The 17,033-nt window shown below is 39.7% G+C and overlaps 1 protein-coding gene across 2 annotated transcripts in view; it reads right to left on the minus strand.

Annotated features, from left to right (window-relative positions):
- The window catches only part of phlpp2 (PH domain and leucine rich repeat protein phosphatase 2), a 59,029-nt gene that overhangs the window by 13,013 nt on the left and 28,983 nt on the right, over positions 1 to 17,033 (minus strand). For both annotated transcript variants that reach the window (XM_088077759.1, XM_088077764.1), the window contains 9 exons: positions 15,400 to 15,590; positions 13,874 to 13,999; positions 8,806 to 8,960; positions 6,274 to 6,420; positions 5,456 to 5,686; positions 3,895 to 4,097; positions 3,674 to 3,734; positions 2,834 to 2,929; positions 1,976 to 2,131 (listed from right to left, as the gene is read on the minus strand). In XM_088077759.1, coding sequence (XP_087933885.1) covers positions 1,976 to 2,131; positions 2,834 to 2,929; positions 3,674 to 3,734; positions 3,895 to 4,097; positions 5,456 to 5,686; positions 6,274 to 6,420; positions 8,806 to 8,960; positions 13,874 to 13,999; positions 15,400 to 15,590 — 1,366 coding nt within the window. The remainder of the gene's footprint in view (positions 1 to 1,975; positions 2,132 to 2,833; positions 2,930 to 3,673; positions 3,735 to 3,894; positions 4,098 to 5,455; positions 5,687 to 6,273; positions 6,421 to 8,805; positions 8,961 to 13,873; positions 14,000 to 15,399; positions 15,591 to 17,033) is intronic.

Genomic DNA, 17,033 nt, shown 5'->3' on the forward strand with positions numbered 1-17,033 from the left:
ATTTCTATCTGGGGCCACTCCAGAAACTTTTCCTAGACGCCTCCTCAGACGCTCACTCCAAGCTGCTCCTCTGTCGCTATGGGCTCGCCGCCTCCTGCTAATGCTAACGCTATGCTCCCTTAAACTCTGGCTGGTGTAAAAAGCATCACTTCCCGTGTTCCAAGTGCAGGAAAGTCGCCACAGACACCACAACGCCAGTATGCTGCAAAATATAGAGACCTTTTTCTGGTGGCCACATGCTTAATCAGCACCGTGTGAAGTCTTTTGGTAAGGACTTGAATGCAACAGGCACTCATTTAAATAGAAAAGTCCAACACTCCAGCTTTTAGATAAGGTTTGTAAAGTTATGCACATAAATAGTTGATTATTTTGTATTTGTGCTTTTATTTTGTTAAAAGTACTTTGGGACAATGACTAAGAGCAGGCAGTGGGGGTTAATTTTAATATTTATTGGAAAGCTTACAAATTACCACCTCAAATTCACAAAATCAGTAAACAAAATAATTTCCAATGACGATGAAATTCAGTAAAGGTGTTTGTAGCAGCATGACTAGTATTAAACTATTCTAACAATAGTTGCACCCACAGTATTGGTGTAGTATCAAAGTGCAAGCCAGCTATTATGTACAGAATATAGGACATGCTGTAATGTAAATGGAAGGATAAATGTAGATTGTTGAGCTGCGGGTTAAAGGTTGATTTTTCTCTTCTCATTTCCATTCTTATTTTCATTGTACTGAAGAGGATACTTTTAAACAAAGACTGTTGTAATTCATCTCTGCAAGTGGAACATTGATCTATATGCTGTTGAACCTGCACCAAGAGGAGGAAGTGTCATTTGAGCTCCACTGGTTCTTATGCAATTGATGTTGTAAGTCACTGTCTATGCGTATGACATACTGAACAGTATTAAAACCTGTCCTTGTGATACACGAGGGAGTAAACCTGGTCACGCTGTTGAAAACAGAGTCCAACATTATTAAAGTGCAATGATATCTCTGCAACCCACACCCATTACAAGACGGTTGACACTTCACTGGCCTGGAGGCTTTTTGGAATTATGTGTGTCCAGAAATATGTGAAAAGTGTCCAGGGTTCCCACACATTTTCATGAATAAATGTTCCATGACTTTTCAAGGACCAATAATATCTTTTTTTTCCTTTTCGCACTAGCCCTGCACATCTGAGTCAAACTCTCTTCAGACATAATTTCAGTTAGCTCACATGCATAAGGACAGATAGAGATGGAACGTGGGTAGAAAAAATAAGAAATGTACGTGAAGGTAAACGAAACACTGTCACACATCGATGCACTTTAGAACTAAGGTGCGGCGACAGCTACAGAAATGAAATTTGCTGTTATGTTTCATTTTGTGGAAGGTTATCCACAAAAAAATTCATTACACACAACAAAATTCCATGACTTTTCCAAAACGTACAATAATTTTTACTAATTCCATGACTTTTCCAGGTCTGGAAAATGTGATTGTGAAATCACAATACTTTTCCAGGTTTTCCATGACCATGGAAACCCTGAGTGTCACTTTATTATTAACCTAGTTTCTATAGCCATATATCATTTCCATCAATCCTGAGCTCTCAGACAGCATATCAGGAAACCCATCATGCACACAGCAGCCGCTGCCATTATGTCTCTGCATTAGAGACTGTAAAGTACATTAGGCCATTTGAACTGCTAATGGGTGTTAAGAGATTTACCACACAGGAAATAGGAGGGCAAATTAAGCTCCAGTTACGTTTTGGAATGCTCTACTGATCTTTACCACAATCCCTACATACAATCGAGAATTCATCCCCAAAACGATGAGCTGTGATAACTGTCAACTGCGACCAAACAGGGAACACACTGCAGGTTAGCGCTTCAAAGCAGAGTAACCAGCTGCTTTAAGACATGAGTCAGTCTCGAGGACAGAATGAAAAAGGAAACATAAAGATCCGTAGAGAAGAGACTCACTTTAAGGCCTTGTAAAACAGACTCTCGGGGAGCTCGGCAAGCTTGTTGTGCTGGAGGTCCAGGGCTTCCAGAGGGATGTGGTCAAGTAGGTCAGGCACTCTCTGCAAACGATTGTTCCCCGCCAGCAGCTTTCTCAAACTCAAGCTGTTGAGCAGTCTGTCGGAGGCCAGAAGAGACATTAGAGAGCCAGATTAGGACAAGGAAAAAAAGAACACACCAACAAAAAGGCAACAAACCAAAGAACATCGTCTCTGGGTGGGGTGGGGGGTTGGGGAGTGGGGGGGGGGGGATTCGAAGAAATGGCAACCCATGCTAAGTAATCCACCAATGACCTTTTCAGCTTGGCTGCCTGAACAGACCAGCACAGCGGCTTTTTATTTTCTCCTGAAACATCACAGAAGTCATGAGTGGGTACAGTGGATAGAGGAATATTATCTCATTTGCAAAAGCTTTTCTGACGTCTCATTCAAATGCAAATGCCTGTGTAGAGAGTCGAGGGCTGGCAGTGAATGATGGGGACTCAGAGCCAAGCACTATAGGAAGGCAATATTTTACAGTTGCCACCAAAAGACACGGATACTGTCTTTTATAAAGAGAATGATACCAGCTGTTATTTGTGCCTTGTTCTTTCCACAGTTCCACGACCAGAACAAATGCCTAAGATGGACATTATGTAAAACAGTTTGGTAACAGAGTGAGCAGTAAAAAAGCATGACCATGTATAATGTGACACCTGATCTTCTAATTCTAGACACAAACTGTTTATTACTCAAGGATGAACACATGCAAATTTTGCAACATAAAAGTAAAATTTCAACAGAAAAGGTGCGGGATTAATGACAGAATAAGGTCAGTGACCTGGAAGGAAGCTCAGACAGGAGGTTGTGCGTGACGTCCAGCATCTCAATTTTTCTGCAGTCACACACCCAGTCTGGAAGGTACTCCAAAAGGTTCCTGTCTCAACACACACACAGTCACACACATAGAAAGACACACACACAAACACACAAACTGAGCGGAGTTGGCATTTTGCTTTTAATATTGCAGATGAGTTAACAGTTTTGTAACTGTGGCAAACAGGAGGCCAAAATAATATGCTCTAGGGTTATTTAAGTATAAAAACCTTCTCTATCTGCATTTAAATACATTCAGCAAGCGTCCACAATCAGTGCTGGAGGTTGACTAGAAAACTGGCAGGTTATTTGAAAAAAGAAGATGACTTATTTAACCCCTGACTTACTGCAAGTTTACTGTACCAAATCAGGCCTACAGACAGCAGGTTATGAACATGTATCACAAAAAATACAGTATGTAGAGTAAAATATTTCACTGTGTGAGGTTTTTTTTTTAAATTCTCAAATCTTTTACTGATGCATCCTGAAAGGTAGACATGTATCTAACAGGAAAGGTCAATTTAGCATTAAAGATTACTTTTTAGGGCCTTTTTGCATTTATTTAGCATCTTTACCTTCTGCATGCATTTCACTGAATAGATTCCACAGAGTATTTGCTTTTGTTGGGTATCGATAATCCAGTTCAATCTTCAAATTAATTTACACTTCCATGAAGCACCGTGCACAACTATATTAATGAGTATTAAGATAAAGGTACTATTTTTAAACATCAGAGCCTCTGTTGAAAAAATAAATCTGTGAATACAGAGACCACAGTAACTTCTTATTCTCAGCCAGAACTCACTGCGATAGGTCCATGTGTGTCAGCTGGTTAGGGACGGGATAGATGTTGACTGTTGTAAGGCCTGCGGGCAGAAAAAAGCAGCAATCAGCAGCTAAACATCTGGCCCGTTTATACGTGTGCGTTCATAAGATGAGTGCATCACTTGGGAGATGGGCCTGAACATACAGACAAACATTCAGTGAGGCAATAACATCAGCTAGTTGACGCTCTGTTTGACTCACGGTTGCTGCTGGCATGAAGCATGCGCAGTGTGAAACCGCTGAGTGTGAGTGTCCCCAGCTGGTTGCGCTGGCAGTGCAGAGTCTCCAGGTTGCAGACGGAGCTCAGGTCTAGTGAGCCTAAGCAATTGTCTCTTAAGTCCAGCTGGGTCACCTGGCTCACTGCCTCCAGACTCTCGCTTTTCACCAAGCGCAGCCCATTCAACCTGTATTTAACAGGGAGCACAAGAGATGAAATATCAGTGGTTATTCTGCTAAGTACAGGAGGAGGTCTTGAATGAATGTTAGATAGCCAGCTAGTGATTACACTTTTCCTTATTTTCTGTCATATATATATAAGCAGGGGTAAGAAAAAGGTGACAAAGATGGGAACCCCACAGTAATATAACCATACAGTAAAGAAACTCTGAAATGTCCTACTACTAGACGTTACTGAGAAAATGTCACAATTATTGTGAAATATAGAAATGAATAATAGTAGTACAAATGTGTCCCCTAAATTTTTGATTGCGTAATATGTGACTGCAGTTCTGTCTTAGGCCAAAATACAGAAAAAATATGGTATTTTCCTTAAGTCTTTTATTCTGATGAGCATGTGAAATATTAAGAGGTATAGCAGCAATCTTTTAGGTCATTCAGTGTGGAAATGACAGTTGACATATATCAATCCTTCAGGTTTCATTGAAAATCTAACATAATCTAACATCAACATCAAGATAAACTGTAGCTACTCAATTGTCTTTCCCTTTGTTTATTGAAAACATTAATTAACTTTTCTGTAAAACTTGTCTACCCATGTTTTGCCTTCTACCTTTTAAACCAAGGTGGACAGAAAAAAGTAAAGAATTCTGCTGAGATCCAGGCTCTCCCTGACCCCATCCATTCTGTTAATAAACAACACTTCCTCTTTTATGAGAGCTGCCAGCCCGCTAATCCACCACAGATGCACCTTGCCCTTATAAATATAGTCTGCCATTGCCAAACCGCAACTTAACTCCCAAGGTTGAATTATTAGCTGGCTGTGGGTGGAGCAGTGGTTGCTGGTTTGATCCTCAGACTGGTAGGAAAAATCAATGAGTAGCGCGTTCACTCATTACCCACCAAATAGCTCCCCTTGAGCAAGACACTTATCCCCCAGCTGTTCCTGAGGTCGGTGTTAACAGGTCAGAAAATATGTGAGAGGTGGCTCCCAGATGTGAGGCAGGGCAAAGGAGAAAAAGGTATTTGTGTTCAACAAACCTGGCGTCTATAAATAAATGTTTAATAAAAAAGGTGAGGCTTTGAGGAGTGGGGAGGAAAGGAAGAATCGCTAAGGTCCAGACTAGTGTTTGTGTCATTTATCTTTCTGCCAATGCCAGAAGGAAAAAAATATTATATATAAAATTATATATTATAATTATTATAAAATTATTAAATTATATATATATATATGATTGAGAGTGTTTAGGGGTCCCCTTTACATTACAATGATATTTTAACATTGATTCAACGAAGACAGAAGAGAGGGAAGACGCCAAGGAAGTGCTGAGGCAGAAAGCTGTTTATTTACTGCCTGGCCTCTTACCGGAGGTCGATGTTTTTCAGGTGGCTCATTCTGGCCAGAGTACACAACTCCAGACTCTCCACTCTGTTCCCAGCCATGGCCAGCTTGTCCACCGCACTCAACCTCTCCAGCACAGCAGGGATGTGAGGGAAGTTGTTGAAGGAGAGCCCGAGGCTGTTGAGCTGGGACAGGCCACCCAGCTCTTCAGGCAGGGAAATAAGGTGGTTTCCGTCCAAAGAAAGCGTCTGCAGGCTGCAAGATGGAGAGGAGGAAACAGTCACTTTTTACTTCAAGAGTGGTATAAATAGTAGCATCCTTCATTAAGCAGCTCCACAGGATGAACTTACTTACTAATTACTGTGGTTACCTCATGTGACTCAAAGATATTTTTTTGTGAACTGTTTGTTCATGCATATCCTAACTATTGTATTTATGTACTGCCATTAACTCCAAAGGTTGAACTGGTCAGCCTTGATCACCCTCCCCTAGGGAACCTGTATGTCCGCCCAGAAGGGAGAAGAGTATATTCTTTCTCTTCTCCCTTCTGGGCGGACATACAGGTTCCCCAGGGTTAGAAGCAACAGGCTTTAATTCCCTGTGCAATTAATGCACTCAATTTGGATCTCGTTTTAGCTTGAACGGTGACTTAAACAGGAAGATCTTATTCTTTTTATTATTTTTATTCTTTTATCCTCATGGTTGTTGTGTTACTGCTGTGATTGTATGTTATGTCTATTTATTTATTTATTTTAACTTTACTGCTGATCAATTTTCCCCTTGATGGATAATAAAGATCTGATCTGAACTGCATGTAGTGTATGTGTGTCACTGTGTCACACCTTTGAAGGTTGCCTATCTGCACGGGGATGGTGTGAAGACTATTACAGGAGAGGTTGAGCTCAGTCAGGGTAAGGATCTCACATACACATTCAGGGAACACACCCAGACGGTTGTGAGACAAGTTCAGGCTCTTCAGCTGAGAAAACCTAAAGAGAGAAGGGACAGAATGGACAACCTCAAAAAATTACCAAACTGACTATATTCAGTGTGACTATATTCATTTGCCTTATTAATTTTCACGTATATCATGAAAGGAGATGTGTGGTAACAGTGAGCAAACACCAGCATAGAGTGAAATACCTGGATGTGTCTGATGTCACTTTGCTAAGATCGAACACTGTTCTAACATATTTCAGCATGGTTTGATTTAAAAAAACATATTTATATAAACAAATTAATAGGTACAAGCACACTGAATGTTGGCAAGCTGCAGATGAATCTTTTTTTCTAGAGTAATAAGAAATGTAAATGATTGTGCAGTATTTTCAACATCTAATATACTTATTATTATTATTAAGCTTCATCAGCCTCTAGCTTTTTTTTTTTTTTTTTTGGTGACTACCTGCAAAAACAATCTTCAACCTCTAGATTCACATTTGGCCAAATAATGGGACGTCATTGATCTGACAGCCACGTCGAAGGCCAAGTCGGACATTTGGGGGAGGTTTGGTATAATCAGACTGTGAGAATAACATTGTCAGTGGCTTTGCTGCTTGTATAAGAATTAACTTTTGTAAGCGGCAGGCTAGACACACAGCCACAAGCATAAAGCACTGCAACGTAAGTCACTGTGTAGCCTGTGTGTTTAACCCTTTGAACCCTGGGCAAATTGGCTTGATTTCTATCAAAAATATAGAAAGGCTATGAGAAACGAAAGAAGAAGGGACCCAAATATTAGTAAGAAATTAGGAAAACAAAAGCCACAAGAACATTACATGAAAATTAGCAACAAAACAAAAGAAGAAAAAAGTGAGAAAAAATGGCCTGTCAAAAGTGTAAAAAAAAAAAAAAACCCAAAACATAACATTAACTATGTAATCATGATAATCATATAGTTTTCCCAATCTTTTTTCTTTCTTTTCCCCAAGATATTTTTCCCTAGCTTTTTAAAATTAATTTTCTCAATCAATTTATTTTTTAAAACATTTCTTCACAAGTTGCTTATGTTATTTTTCCCATGTTTTAGAAGGAAATTGTACCAATTTGCTCAGGGTTCAAAGATTGCAGCACAAGAAAAGTGATATTGCCCTAGGTTTCAAAGGGTTAATTGCAGGTTGCGGGACATATATTAAGGGGCCGGGGCAGGGTCGGGATTTGAGCTGGAGATATTTGCGGGTAACAGCTCAGTCCGGACCAGACCTTTGCGGGTGCATGTGGTGGAGGCTTTGCAAAACTGGACCAGTGCAAAACTGTGAGTTTCAGTGCCAGATAAAAGGTACGTACAGAAAAAGAGAGTGCTTGCATTTCATTTAATCCCTAAACAGCCATCAAAAGTAGTTTAAAACAAAAGAAACATAAGACCACATTGGTCAGTGGTCCACATTTTCAGTGCACTGTCTTGCCTGCAGAACTACTTATTGTGTCTGAATGCAGTGGACAACAAATCTGAATGAAAAGAAGAAACGTGAAACTAACTATCAGCTGAGCCTGAACACCAATCCTTGAGGAATTTAGATACTGTAGATTCATTCCCCACAAGTTCACTGTGGGAGTTTTGTGATGTTATTTGGGCTCCAGGCTTGCACAGTGTTATTAAGATGGCTTTGAAAGCAGCTGTAAAAATCAGTAAGTGTCTCAGCGGGCAAGAAAAGACATTGTTCATGCAGAAAAAGATTCAAATCACCCCACTGGTAGTATTAGTATTACCAGTGTATGATGTAACCAGAGTTAGATTGGCCAGTCATACATCTACTACGTTAAAAGAAGACAGTTTAAAGAGTGTGTTTGTTCATTCATCAAATACGTCGACACCTCCTGAGGTATCAGCTGGCTGTTTACAATTTAAATAGAAATAGATCCTAATTCTGATGAATGTGTTTGTACAGCATTTGCAATTCATCTCAAAGAGACTGGGCTGTGATAAATAAAGTGATATCATGCAGATGCACAGTCAGATCTGCCATATTAACTCCACCTTTCTCCTGTTCCCCAAGGTGCTGTGAGGAGTGGAGGTGGCTGCCGTGAGTCACAACACTGGTCAGAGCACAGACTTTTATTGATGCATTTTCTTTCTAAATACACAAATGAGAGGTTGCAGCAGCACAAGGTGCGCAGAGAGAAATTAAATGCACATCTTGTGGATCACTGTTTGCATGCTCATAGAAAATAAACTATAAAACAGAGTTTGTGTGCTGAGGCTAGAGCACAGCTACAAAATAGCACCCAAACCTGCACCAGAGACTCTCTTGTGCAGAGGGAAGACACTCTCCACCGCATGGCCATGATCCCTGCTAACTAATGGACTCCTACTGTGAATCCCCCTGTTAGAAAATGCCTGTGTAAAACTCTTCATGTTAAGGATGTGTGATTACCTGGGGAGGTTGAGCAGACCTCCAGGCCCCTGCAGGCTCATGAAGTTGTGTCGCAGGTTGAGGTGGGTGATATCCTGACTGTAAAACAGATATTCAGGCACTACTTCCAGACTGTAGCAGGACAGGTCCACCAAGCTGACTGTCTGAGACACCACCTACACAGACACACACAGACACACACACACACACACACACACACACACACACACACACACACACACACACACACACACACAAACACATACACATACACACAGAGAGAGACAGACAGACACACACAGAGTTAAGAAAAGAAACTTTACGTACTTAGGCATTACATCATATCGCATTGTTCATACAGGGAAGAAGGTAACGAGCAACTTAACAAGAAATTACCCAAAATTGTGCAACAAATCAGTAAAAAGTTATATGAAAATTAGCACAAAAAAGAAGAAGAAATAAAAGAAACAAAAACAAAAAAAAAGGAAATTAACAGAAAAAAGTGCTAAAACTTTTAAAAAGAAAACTATATATTCTGTAACATATTTTGAATATATAATTTCAATAATAAATATAGTTTGTGGACATTTTTTCCTTTTTTTGTTGTTGATAATCTGTAATTTTGTGGAACCAAGTAGCTCATTGCCTTTTCCCGATGTTTTTGAAAGAAATTACACCAATTTGCTCAAAGTTTTAAATCCTTGTAAAAGGTGTCTGAAAGCAGCAGAAAAAAAGTGATGTTGCTCCAGGTTTTAAAGGGTTAAAGGTGTATTTTGTAAGATCCAGCCACCCAGTCCAACCAAACTGGGGTAAGTATTTTAGCTTTTAAATAACTGTAAGCCTATAGTTTGTGATGTCATTAGTTACACCAAAGATATGTTTCGGTAAACCTGGCCATCCCTGGCTGCTTAGCACTGGATATCTCTGCAAAACAGTACATGGGCATCTTTGACATAACATCAAAGGTATTACTTCTTCACCCTCTGTTGAAAGGGTTAGTTCATTTTTTGAATGTTTAAATTAAAATTATGTCCAGATCTTACAAAATGTACCTTTAAACAATGCTGTGAGTTTTCTGGTCGCTAATCTAGTGTTACAAATGTTGCGCACGTTAAAATAGAAAAGCTCCACCAAAATATAATAATCCATAATTTATCTGCTACAGCTCTGGGTCTAGCTAGGACAGCATCTGGGTTCGGACCCCGGGGGATGGAGAGGAATGGCAGGTTAACGAGGGGGGCAGATTGTGGTCATTTTGTTAACAAGGAGGATGTTGTCCCCCCTCAAATCACCTACTGGACTTCTCCATCAGCATCGACCTAATCCAATCAATCTCCCTTGCCTCATCATATCAAAATAATAAAACGCCTTTCCTTCTTGCAGGCTTGCAATCCTTCCAGCATTTGAGCAACACAATCAGGTGGCCACCACCTTACACCTCACACCTTGTGGTGAAGTCCAAGTTCAAATACATCCAACAGCAGAGTTAAGTGAGCTGCGACAACAGACAGAGGAAGCGACTACATTGGCCTCACATTACGCAAGCAGCCAGCTGCCTCGCCAAGACATTACCTCAGACAGACAATGCCCCAGTTTCCAGTTCAATGAAGTTTATCTTCAAGGGAAACACAGTCGTCATGAATTAAATTTGAGAGCGACAGATACACTTAATATAAGGCAGTTAGTCCAACCAATCATGTAGACATACACTGAGATGCCGGTTTATTAGTTGCGCTTATTTTATTTTTTTTTAAAAATGCTTAAAGGCTGTAGTTTGTGATGCTGCTGAACTGTTTTGTTGTAGGCTAAGATAGAGTAAGCCCCCAGGGACTGAATGCAAGACACACAATGTCCTCACGAGTATGACAGGAGCAGTGTGTGATTGCATCTACATGTGTGATTTTGTGCTTGTTTTAGCATTGTTCAAATCTCAGTCTACTCTCACTGCTGTTAATGTACATTTACACAGCTTTGTGTCACATTTCTCTTGTACAAAATGTTGCTGCACAGACCCTCTATCAACCCAGAGATGATTGTTTACAGGCCAGCCATCATTGCAGGCTACCCAGCAGTGCTCGTCCAGTCCAGTCTGAGGACAGTCTCCTCCATTAACTACAGGGCTGCACACTGTGCAGCAACCCAGAAAATGGGACGGCTGCTCAGCAGAGCGTGACATTACGTCACTGCTTTTAGAGATGACAAAGACAAAACTGCTCATCTCCCACAAAACTACTCATCTGCCAGCCCCTTAAAAAACAACATCTCCTCTTTAACAATAGTAATTAAATGATGTGAAAGTGGGACGACGGACACATATTGACAGAGAAGAATTTGAGTGGGGATGAAAGAAAACGAAAGAATTTTGCTGTTTTAGATGATTTGCTTTGTAATTAAACATCGTGACTGTGAAATATTGTGAAGCAATGGGATCGAGAAAGACGATGAGCATAGAGGACACTGAAAGAAGACAGTGGTTTTGGAAAGGAATGAAATAGGATGAATGCAGGTACAGTGATTTTACCAGTGACTGTGTTTCTCTCAATCCTTTATCAATAAGTCATCACATAAATTTAATCATTAATATGGGCTGCCTCGTGGCTCAGTGGATAGAGCAGGCGCTCCATGCATAGAGGCTGTGTCCTCACTGCAGAGGCTGCAGGTTCAATTCCAGCCTAGGCCCTTTGCTGCATGTCATCTCCCCCCTCTCTCTCCCCCCTTCACACTTGTGCTGTCCAATCATTTAAAGGCAAAAACGCCCCAAAAAAATATATATCTTAAATTTAATCATTGATATATACTGTACAATCTGATCATTTCTTACTGAGCTAAGAAACCAGGACACTCTGCTTTTGTGAGGTGCACAAACTTATCCAACTAGCACAGCTGACCACGTCTAAACTTATCCCATTTCTGAGTGTTTCTCGTTTGCCTACTGATGTGTATATGCCATCATCACAGTTTAACATCATACTAAATATCCTCAAAACATGTTTACCGCACTCAAAAAAAATCCTCAGGAATATCTAGTCCAGCCAGTTTTGGGAGCACTTGACTGACATCTCCAGTCCTGTCAGCTGTCACACTGAAAACCTCATGATGCCACTGACAGAGGAGATGAGATGTTGCAGTACTTTAGCCTCTGCTGTGCAGCCTCTGACTTTTTCAAAACTGTAGAGGGTGTCCTTATTCTGGTGTGATGATTACTGAATAATTAGTTACACAATAAATATTATTCACTGAATTAATTAACTGCACACACAGTTTTAGCTGATGTGGTGTCAAGACTAGACATGTAATCCCCAAACAAAAAGTATACATTTTTTACATTACATTACCTGTAGTGCTGTTTATATTTTAATTTGATTTGGGGTTAGTTGTCCCTTTAACACATAATAAATCACATAAAATTGTGATTGGCTGGATTTTGCTGACACCATCTACATTCTTATATACAGAATCCACACCAAAGTTATAGCCTGTGTCAACAGAAAAGGCCACATATTGCATTTTTCATTGCACAATAGCATAGACCATAAATGACATATTAACACAGCAGTCACTTTTCCCCTGTTTTAAAGAAAATACTTTCTTTTTCAGTGACTGTTGTCTAGCAAACGCTACTTTTTCTTTTGTGGTGTATTAAAATGCACATTTCCTCAATAGCATATTTTCATACACCAGTGCGCCGTCTAGACAGAGAGCAGGGAACAAAGACCACCAACACTGCACAAATCATTATGATTCACACCATCTAGCATTCCAATAAATCAAATTGCGGAAAAGCGGCCACTTTAAGTCCCAAACATACTAGGACATAAAGGGGAGAATTTAAAAAAAAAAAAGATTGCGAAACAGCAACAGATGGGGATCAAAAATGGGGATAAACTAATTTCAAATGTAAATGTTAAACTGTTGTGTTAGACATGCCTAAAGTTTGATTCAATTACAATGTGCTGTGGCAAAATAAACTGTACCAACTGCAAATTAACTGTAAAATGTATGCATAATTAGTTAAAAAATGTAACGAACCTACAGTATATCCCACATATTCTGATTTCCTATAAATGTATTTATACTAACATATTTTTATATTTATATTATACATTACAATTAAAAATATACAAACATTCTGAAATGCTGCTCTATATTGTATCCCTGTACTCCAGTACTAAGTCCTGACCTGCAAGTGCATTTTTCAACCACAACTGTACTTGCTGACACACACTCTTATGATTTATGCAATGTAGCATAAACACTGGCCCAAATCCACCAAAAACCTTCATCAGTCATCGTCCCCCGTCTCCATAGAAACCTCTCGTCTAAGTCTCAGCCTAAACACAGTGCACTAACAGGCTACTCTAACCCAGTAATCCATACCACCATGGTAGAGAGAGATCCTGGACTTAGCATGAATCTGCAACTAATTGGATTTTCTTTCTTTTTTTTTCTGTTGGCTTTCTCCTTCCATGGCTAATTGTATGCTGGCTCTGCCTCAGTGGAGGCTCTCACAGAGGCTGTTCAGCTCCAGGAAGGAGCTGCAGTACAACAGACATTAATTAGGATATTAGAGACAAAGCAAGCTGAGCAGAACAGAAACAATGTTGTTGTTTTGTTTTTTTTAATAACAGCTGTGAATACCTGGATAGATTCTCTGAAAGACACACACCATTCAGCACAAATATTTAAATGTGATTGGGTCATTTAGCATCCTCTAATCCACAGTGATTTATATAACAAAGACTCTACTGCTGAGGGCCTTTGTGGAAAAAAAATAAAACTCAACAGAAGTGCACTCGGATAGAAGTGAAAAAGATAAACTATGTGAATAGAGGTATGCTGTTCAATCAATGCCAGACAGTGCTGAGTCTGCCTCTGTGGAGCCAATCAGACGCACTCAAAGAGGCAACGGTTTCTGATTGGACGACTCAACAGGCAGAAGGCAACTGTTGTTCCAACATCTAATCTCTGATTTAAGTACAAGCCCAGAGGGACTCACTGGAAACAAACAAAACGCTGCTGAGAGAAAACATGGGAGACACATATTGTGTTCTGCACGCACAGGAACACACACTCTTTGTCTCTTGCTTACTTTTGATGCCTGCCGATGCCATCGCTGGTAGTCCGCAAGTGTGTCAAAGTTGACAAAGTATGTCTGGGCCTGTGATCCGGCTGAGCTGAACATCAGGCAGTGCTGCCTCCGTTTCACCTCCTCCACCTCAATACAAAGACACAGATACAGTGAGGAGGAACACTGGAGGAGATAACGCTATCACAAAATAATTATCGTTATTCATTGTTGAAAAATATGGGTAAAAGAAATATATTTTCAGTCATCTTAACACAATTATACATTAGACAGTATTATCCATCTCACCATTCTTCCATGAATAATTACCCTTGAAATTACATGTGCAAACTTGTTCACTTCAAGTGTGTGAGCCAGAGAGAGTGAGGACAGTTGTGAAAGTATTTTAACTAATTGATTGTGAATGCACAATTGAGGTTTACCACTAGAAAATACATACACAGAAATGTAAGCTGCATCTTTTTTTCCATAAAAAATTAATTATTAAGGGAAAATATCGCCCTCAGTTGATACAAAGTGAGAGGAAATGGTGCCATGCCATAGTTACAAGCGTCAGTAGTTAAAAAATGTCCCAGTGCTGCAAAGTCCTGTTCCTCCAAAAATACAAACTCCTTGCAGTTCAGTTCAGATTCCCAGTGGCGTTGAAGCTACCTATCTTGGGTATTTTTAACTGTCTCTGCTTTTTCACCAAACATGAGTGTGTTAAGCTAATACATATTCTTTTCATAAACATAACCCAGTAGTATTTTTTGCCTAAACTTTACGTTCACCACAGCCTTGTTGAGAAACGTTAAGTTTGAACACTACAAAATGAAATGTATCCATGTTTTAAAGAAGCATACAATGTGAACATTTATTTCTTGTGACTGGGTTGTAGAACTGTAGGGAGTGTATATTTTGGACTGGACTGTGGAGCAACTGGCATTGGTTTTTGGGATAATGGGCTGTTGCAAAAATGGGAAATCAGTCCAGTGGGACATTTTATGGACTGACAGGGCTTCGTAAGTTGGTTGTCAAAATGATGGGCAGTCCCCGAGAAACAAGGTTAGGGTCCCAATTTATTTCTAGTTTATTTATTTGCACATATATTTTAAAAAAACGTAAGAAGTTTTAAAAGTTTGAACAGGTTCTTTTAATTTTTAGTGTCTGCGTGGTAATGTGCACAAAGAATCATCACTGTCTATTGCTTCAAAGCTTTGAAATCAGAGGTTCAGAGCCATTTTACATCAAAGGCCAACAAAAAGCTAATTTAATTGGTTTCCTAAAAGCATCCGTTGTATTGTCTTTAGTTGTATATATTCTGTGACCTACATAGCACAGAGTCAAGATTGCATTGCTTTAGATGACACTTTGGTCTGCATGTACAGTGGTGAGTCATCTTTTTAACTGATGAGCTCTATGCAGCCGTCCAACCCAGCTGTGTTGTTACAGTGTATCTGCTCTCAGCCTGTAGTGTGTTCTCTACCCTGAGGACAGTGAAAGGTTAGCACCTCTTCAGGTTATCTGATCTCCAGACAGTGAACTCTCACCTTTCCCCCCACCAGGGGCAGGATGTGCATCTTCCCAGTCAGGCTGTCTTTGACGGAGGCCACGATTAAACAGGTGCCGCAGAGGATGACCTGCCGCTCAGCCCACTTATGCAGCTGCGACTTGCCCTTCCTGACGCTGAATACGCCTTTCAGCAGCGTCCGCTCCTGCTGGTCTGCATTCACTGGACGCTCTGGAGGGAAAAGCCCACACACAGAGGTTAGTGTAGATCTACAGACATTGATCTAGTGCACAAGAAACCCCCAAGCCTCCTGCGATAAACAAATTCACCTAATTAACAGCAAATGTTCTGCAGTTGCATGTAAGCTGCAATCTTCCAGAAAATGAAGTCATATAGATACTCACAGGTCACTATGACATCACCTACGGTTTAGTCAGCTCCTTCGCTTAGTAATTCCAGGAAATGATCTTACATCAGCACTTTAGATGGACACTGCCCTATTATCTCATATACTGTGGATAGGTCGCACTGCGCAATAGTAAGTTTGATCTTAGGGTAAGGGGAAGAAAGTTTCTCCATTAATCTCGTTTAAAATATATAATTATGTATTATCAGTATAATACAGTATAGTTTTGCTATGACTGGAGCCGAAGCGAAACCCTATTCTTTGTTGGGAACTGTGGGACACATTCTGGATTTGGTCATATTCAAATATTATGGATTTAATTTTTTTTTCTCTCTGGCTGTACCAATCATCTATGTTCATGTTTCTCACGTGCTGCAAGCAGATACTCAATATCAAGTGAGCAGTGGGAAAAAGACAGAGTGCAGTAAGGAAACAGTCAGGAGAAGGCTAAATAAAGCCAAAATATAGCTTTGGGGGCCTAATTACAGAAACTTCTTTAGCTTTAAATGTTATTTCATCTCAGTTTAGGCTTACATTTAGAATTTTTGGTATTACAGTGACAAAATCTCTAACTGCATTTTGGGGAAAAAAATCCTATCTTATCTTAGGATAGAAATTTAGCTATCACATAACTGTTCTAACAAAGGGATTTCACAAGTTAGGAAACCTGGATTATAATGACAGAGACTTTTTCCTAAATTTTGAAATAATTCTGTCATGTCTGTATGGCAATTAGCTCTGCAACCAAAGATTATTTCCATTGTCAATTATTCTGACAGATATTTCTTGATTAATTGATTAGTTGCTATAAAATGTCAGAAAATGGTAAAAAAACAAAAAAAAAAAAAAACAGCCCAAGAAGAAGTCCTCAAATGTCATGTTTTGTCCACAACCTGAAAGTATTTAGCCTACTGTCAAAACGGAGAAAAGAAACCAGAAAATATTCACAATTTAATTATCTGGAATCAGATAATTCCACCTTCTTTTCTCTAAGAAATTACTCAAACCAATAATTAATTATCATATTAGTTGCAGATTAACTTAATAATTGACAACTAATCAAATAATCATTGCAGCTTCAATGGCAATGTCAATGAGGATGGCAAGCAACATGAACAGAGAAATATAATGACTGAAAGACATGTCAAACTGCATGGTCACACTTTTAGGTTCCTGGACCGCACGTTAATGGGTGACAACTCACTTTTTAATTTAATCGACGTGCTATGTACAGCTATGGAGAAGCCTACTAGGAGGGTAAGATAGAT

This window comes from Plectropomus leopardus, chromosome 1 (assembly GCF_026936395.1).
Source record: "Plectropomus leopardus strain MGB_pleo_1.0 chromosome 1, ASM2693639v1, whole genome shotgun sequence".
NCBI classification, from domain to species: Eukaryota; Metazoa; Chordata; class Actinopteri; order Perciformes; family Serranidae; genus Plectropomus; species Plectropomus leopardus.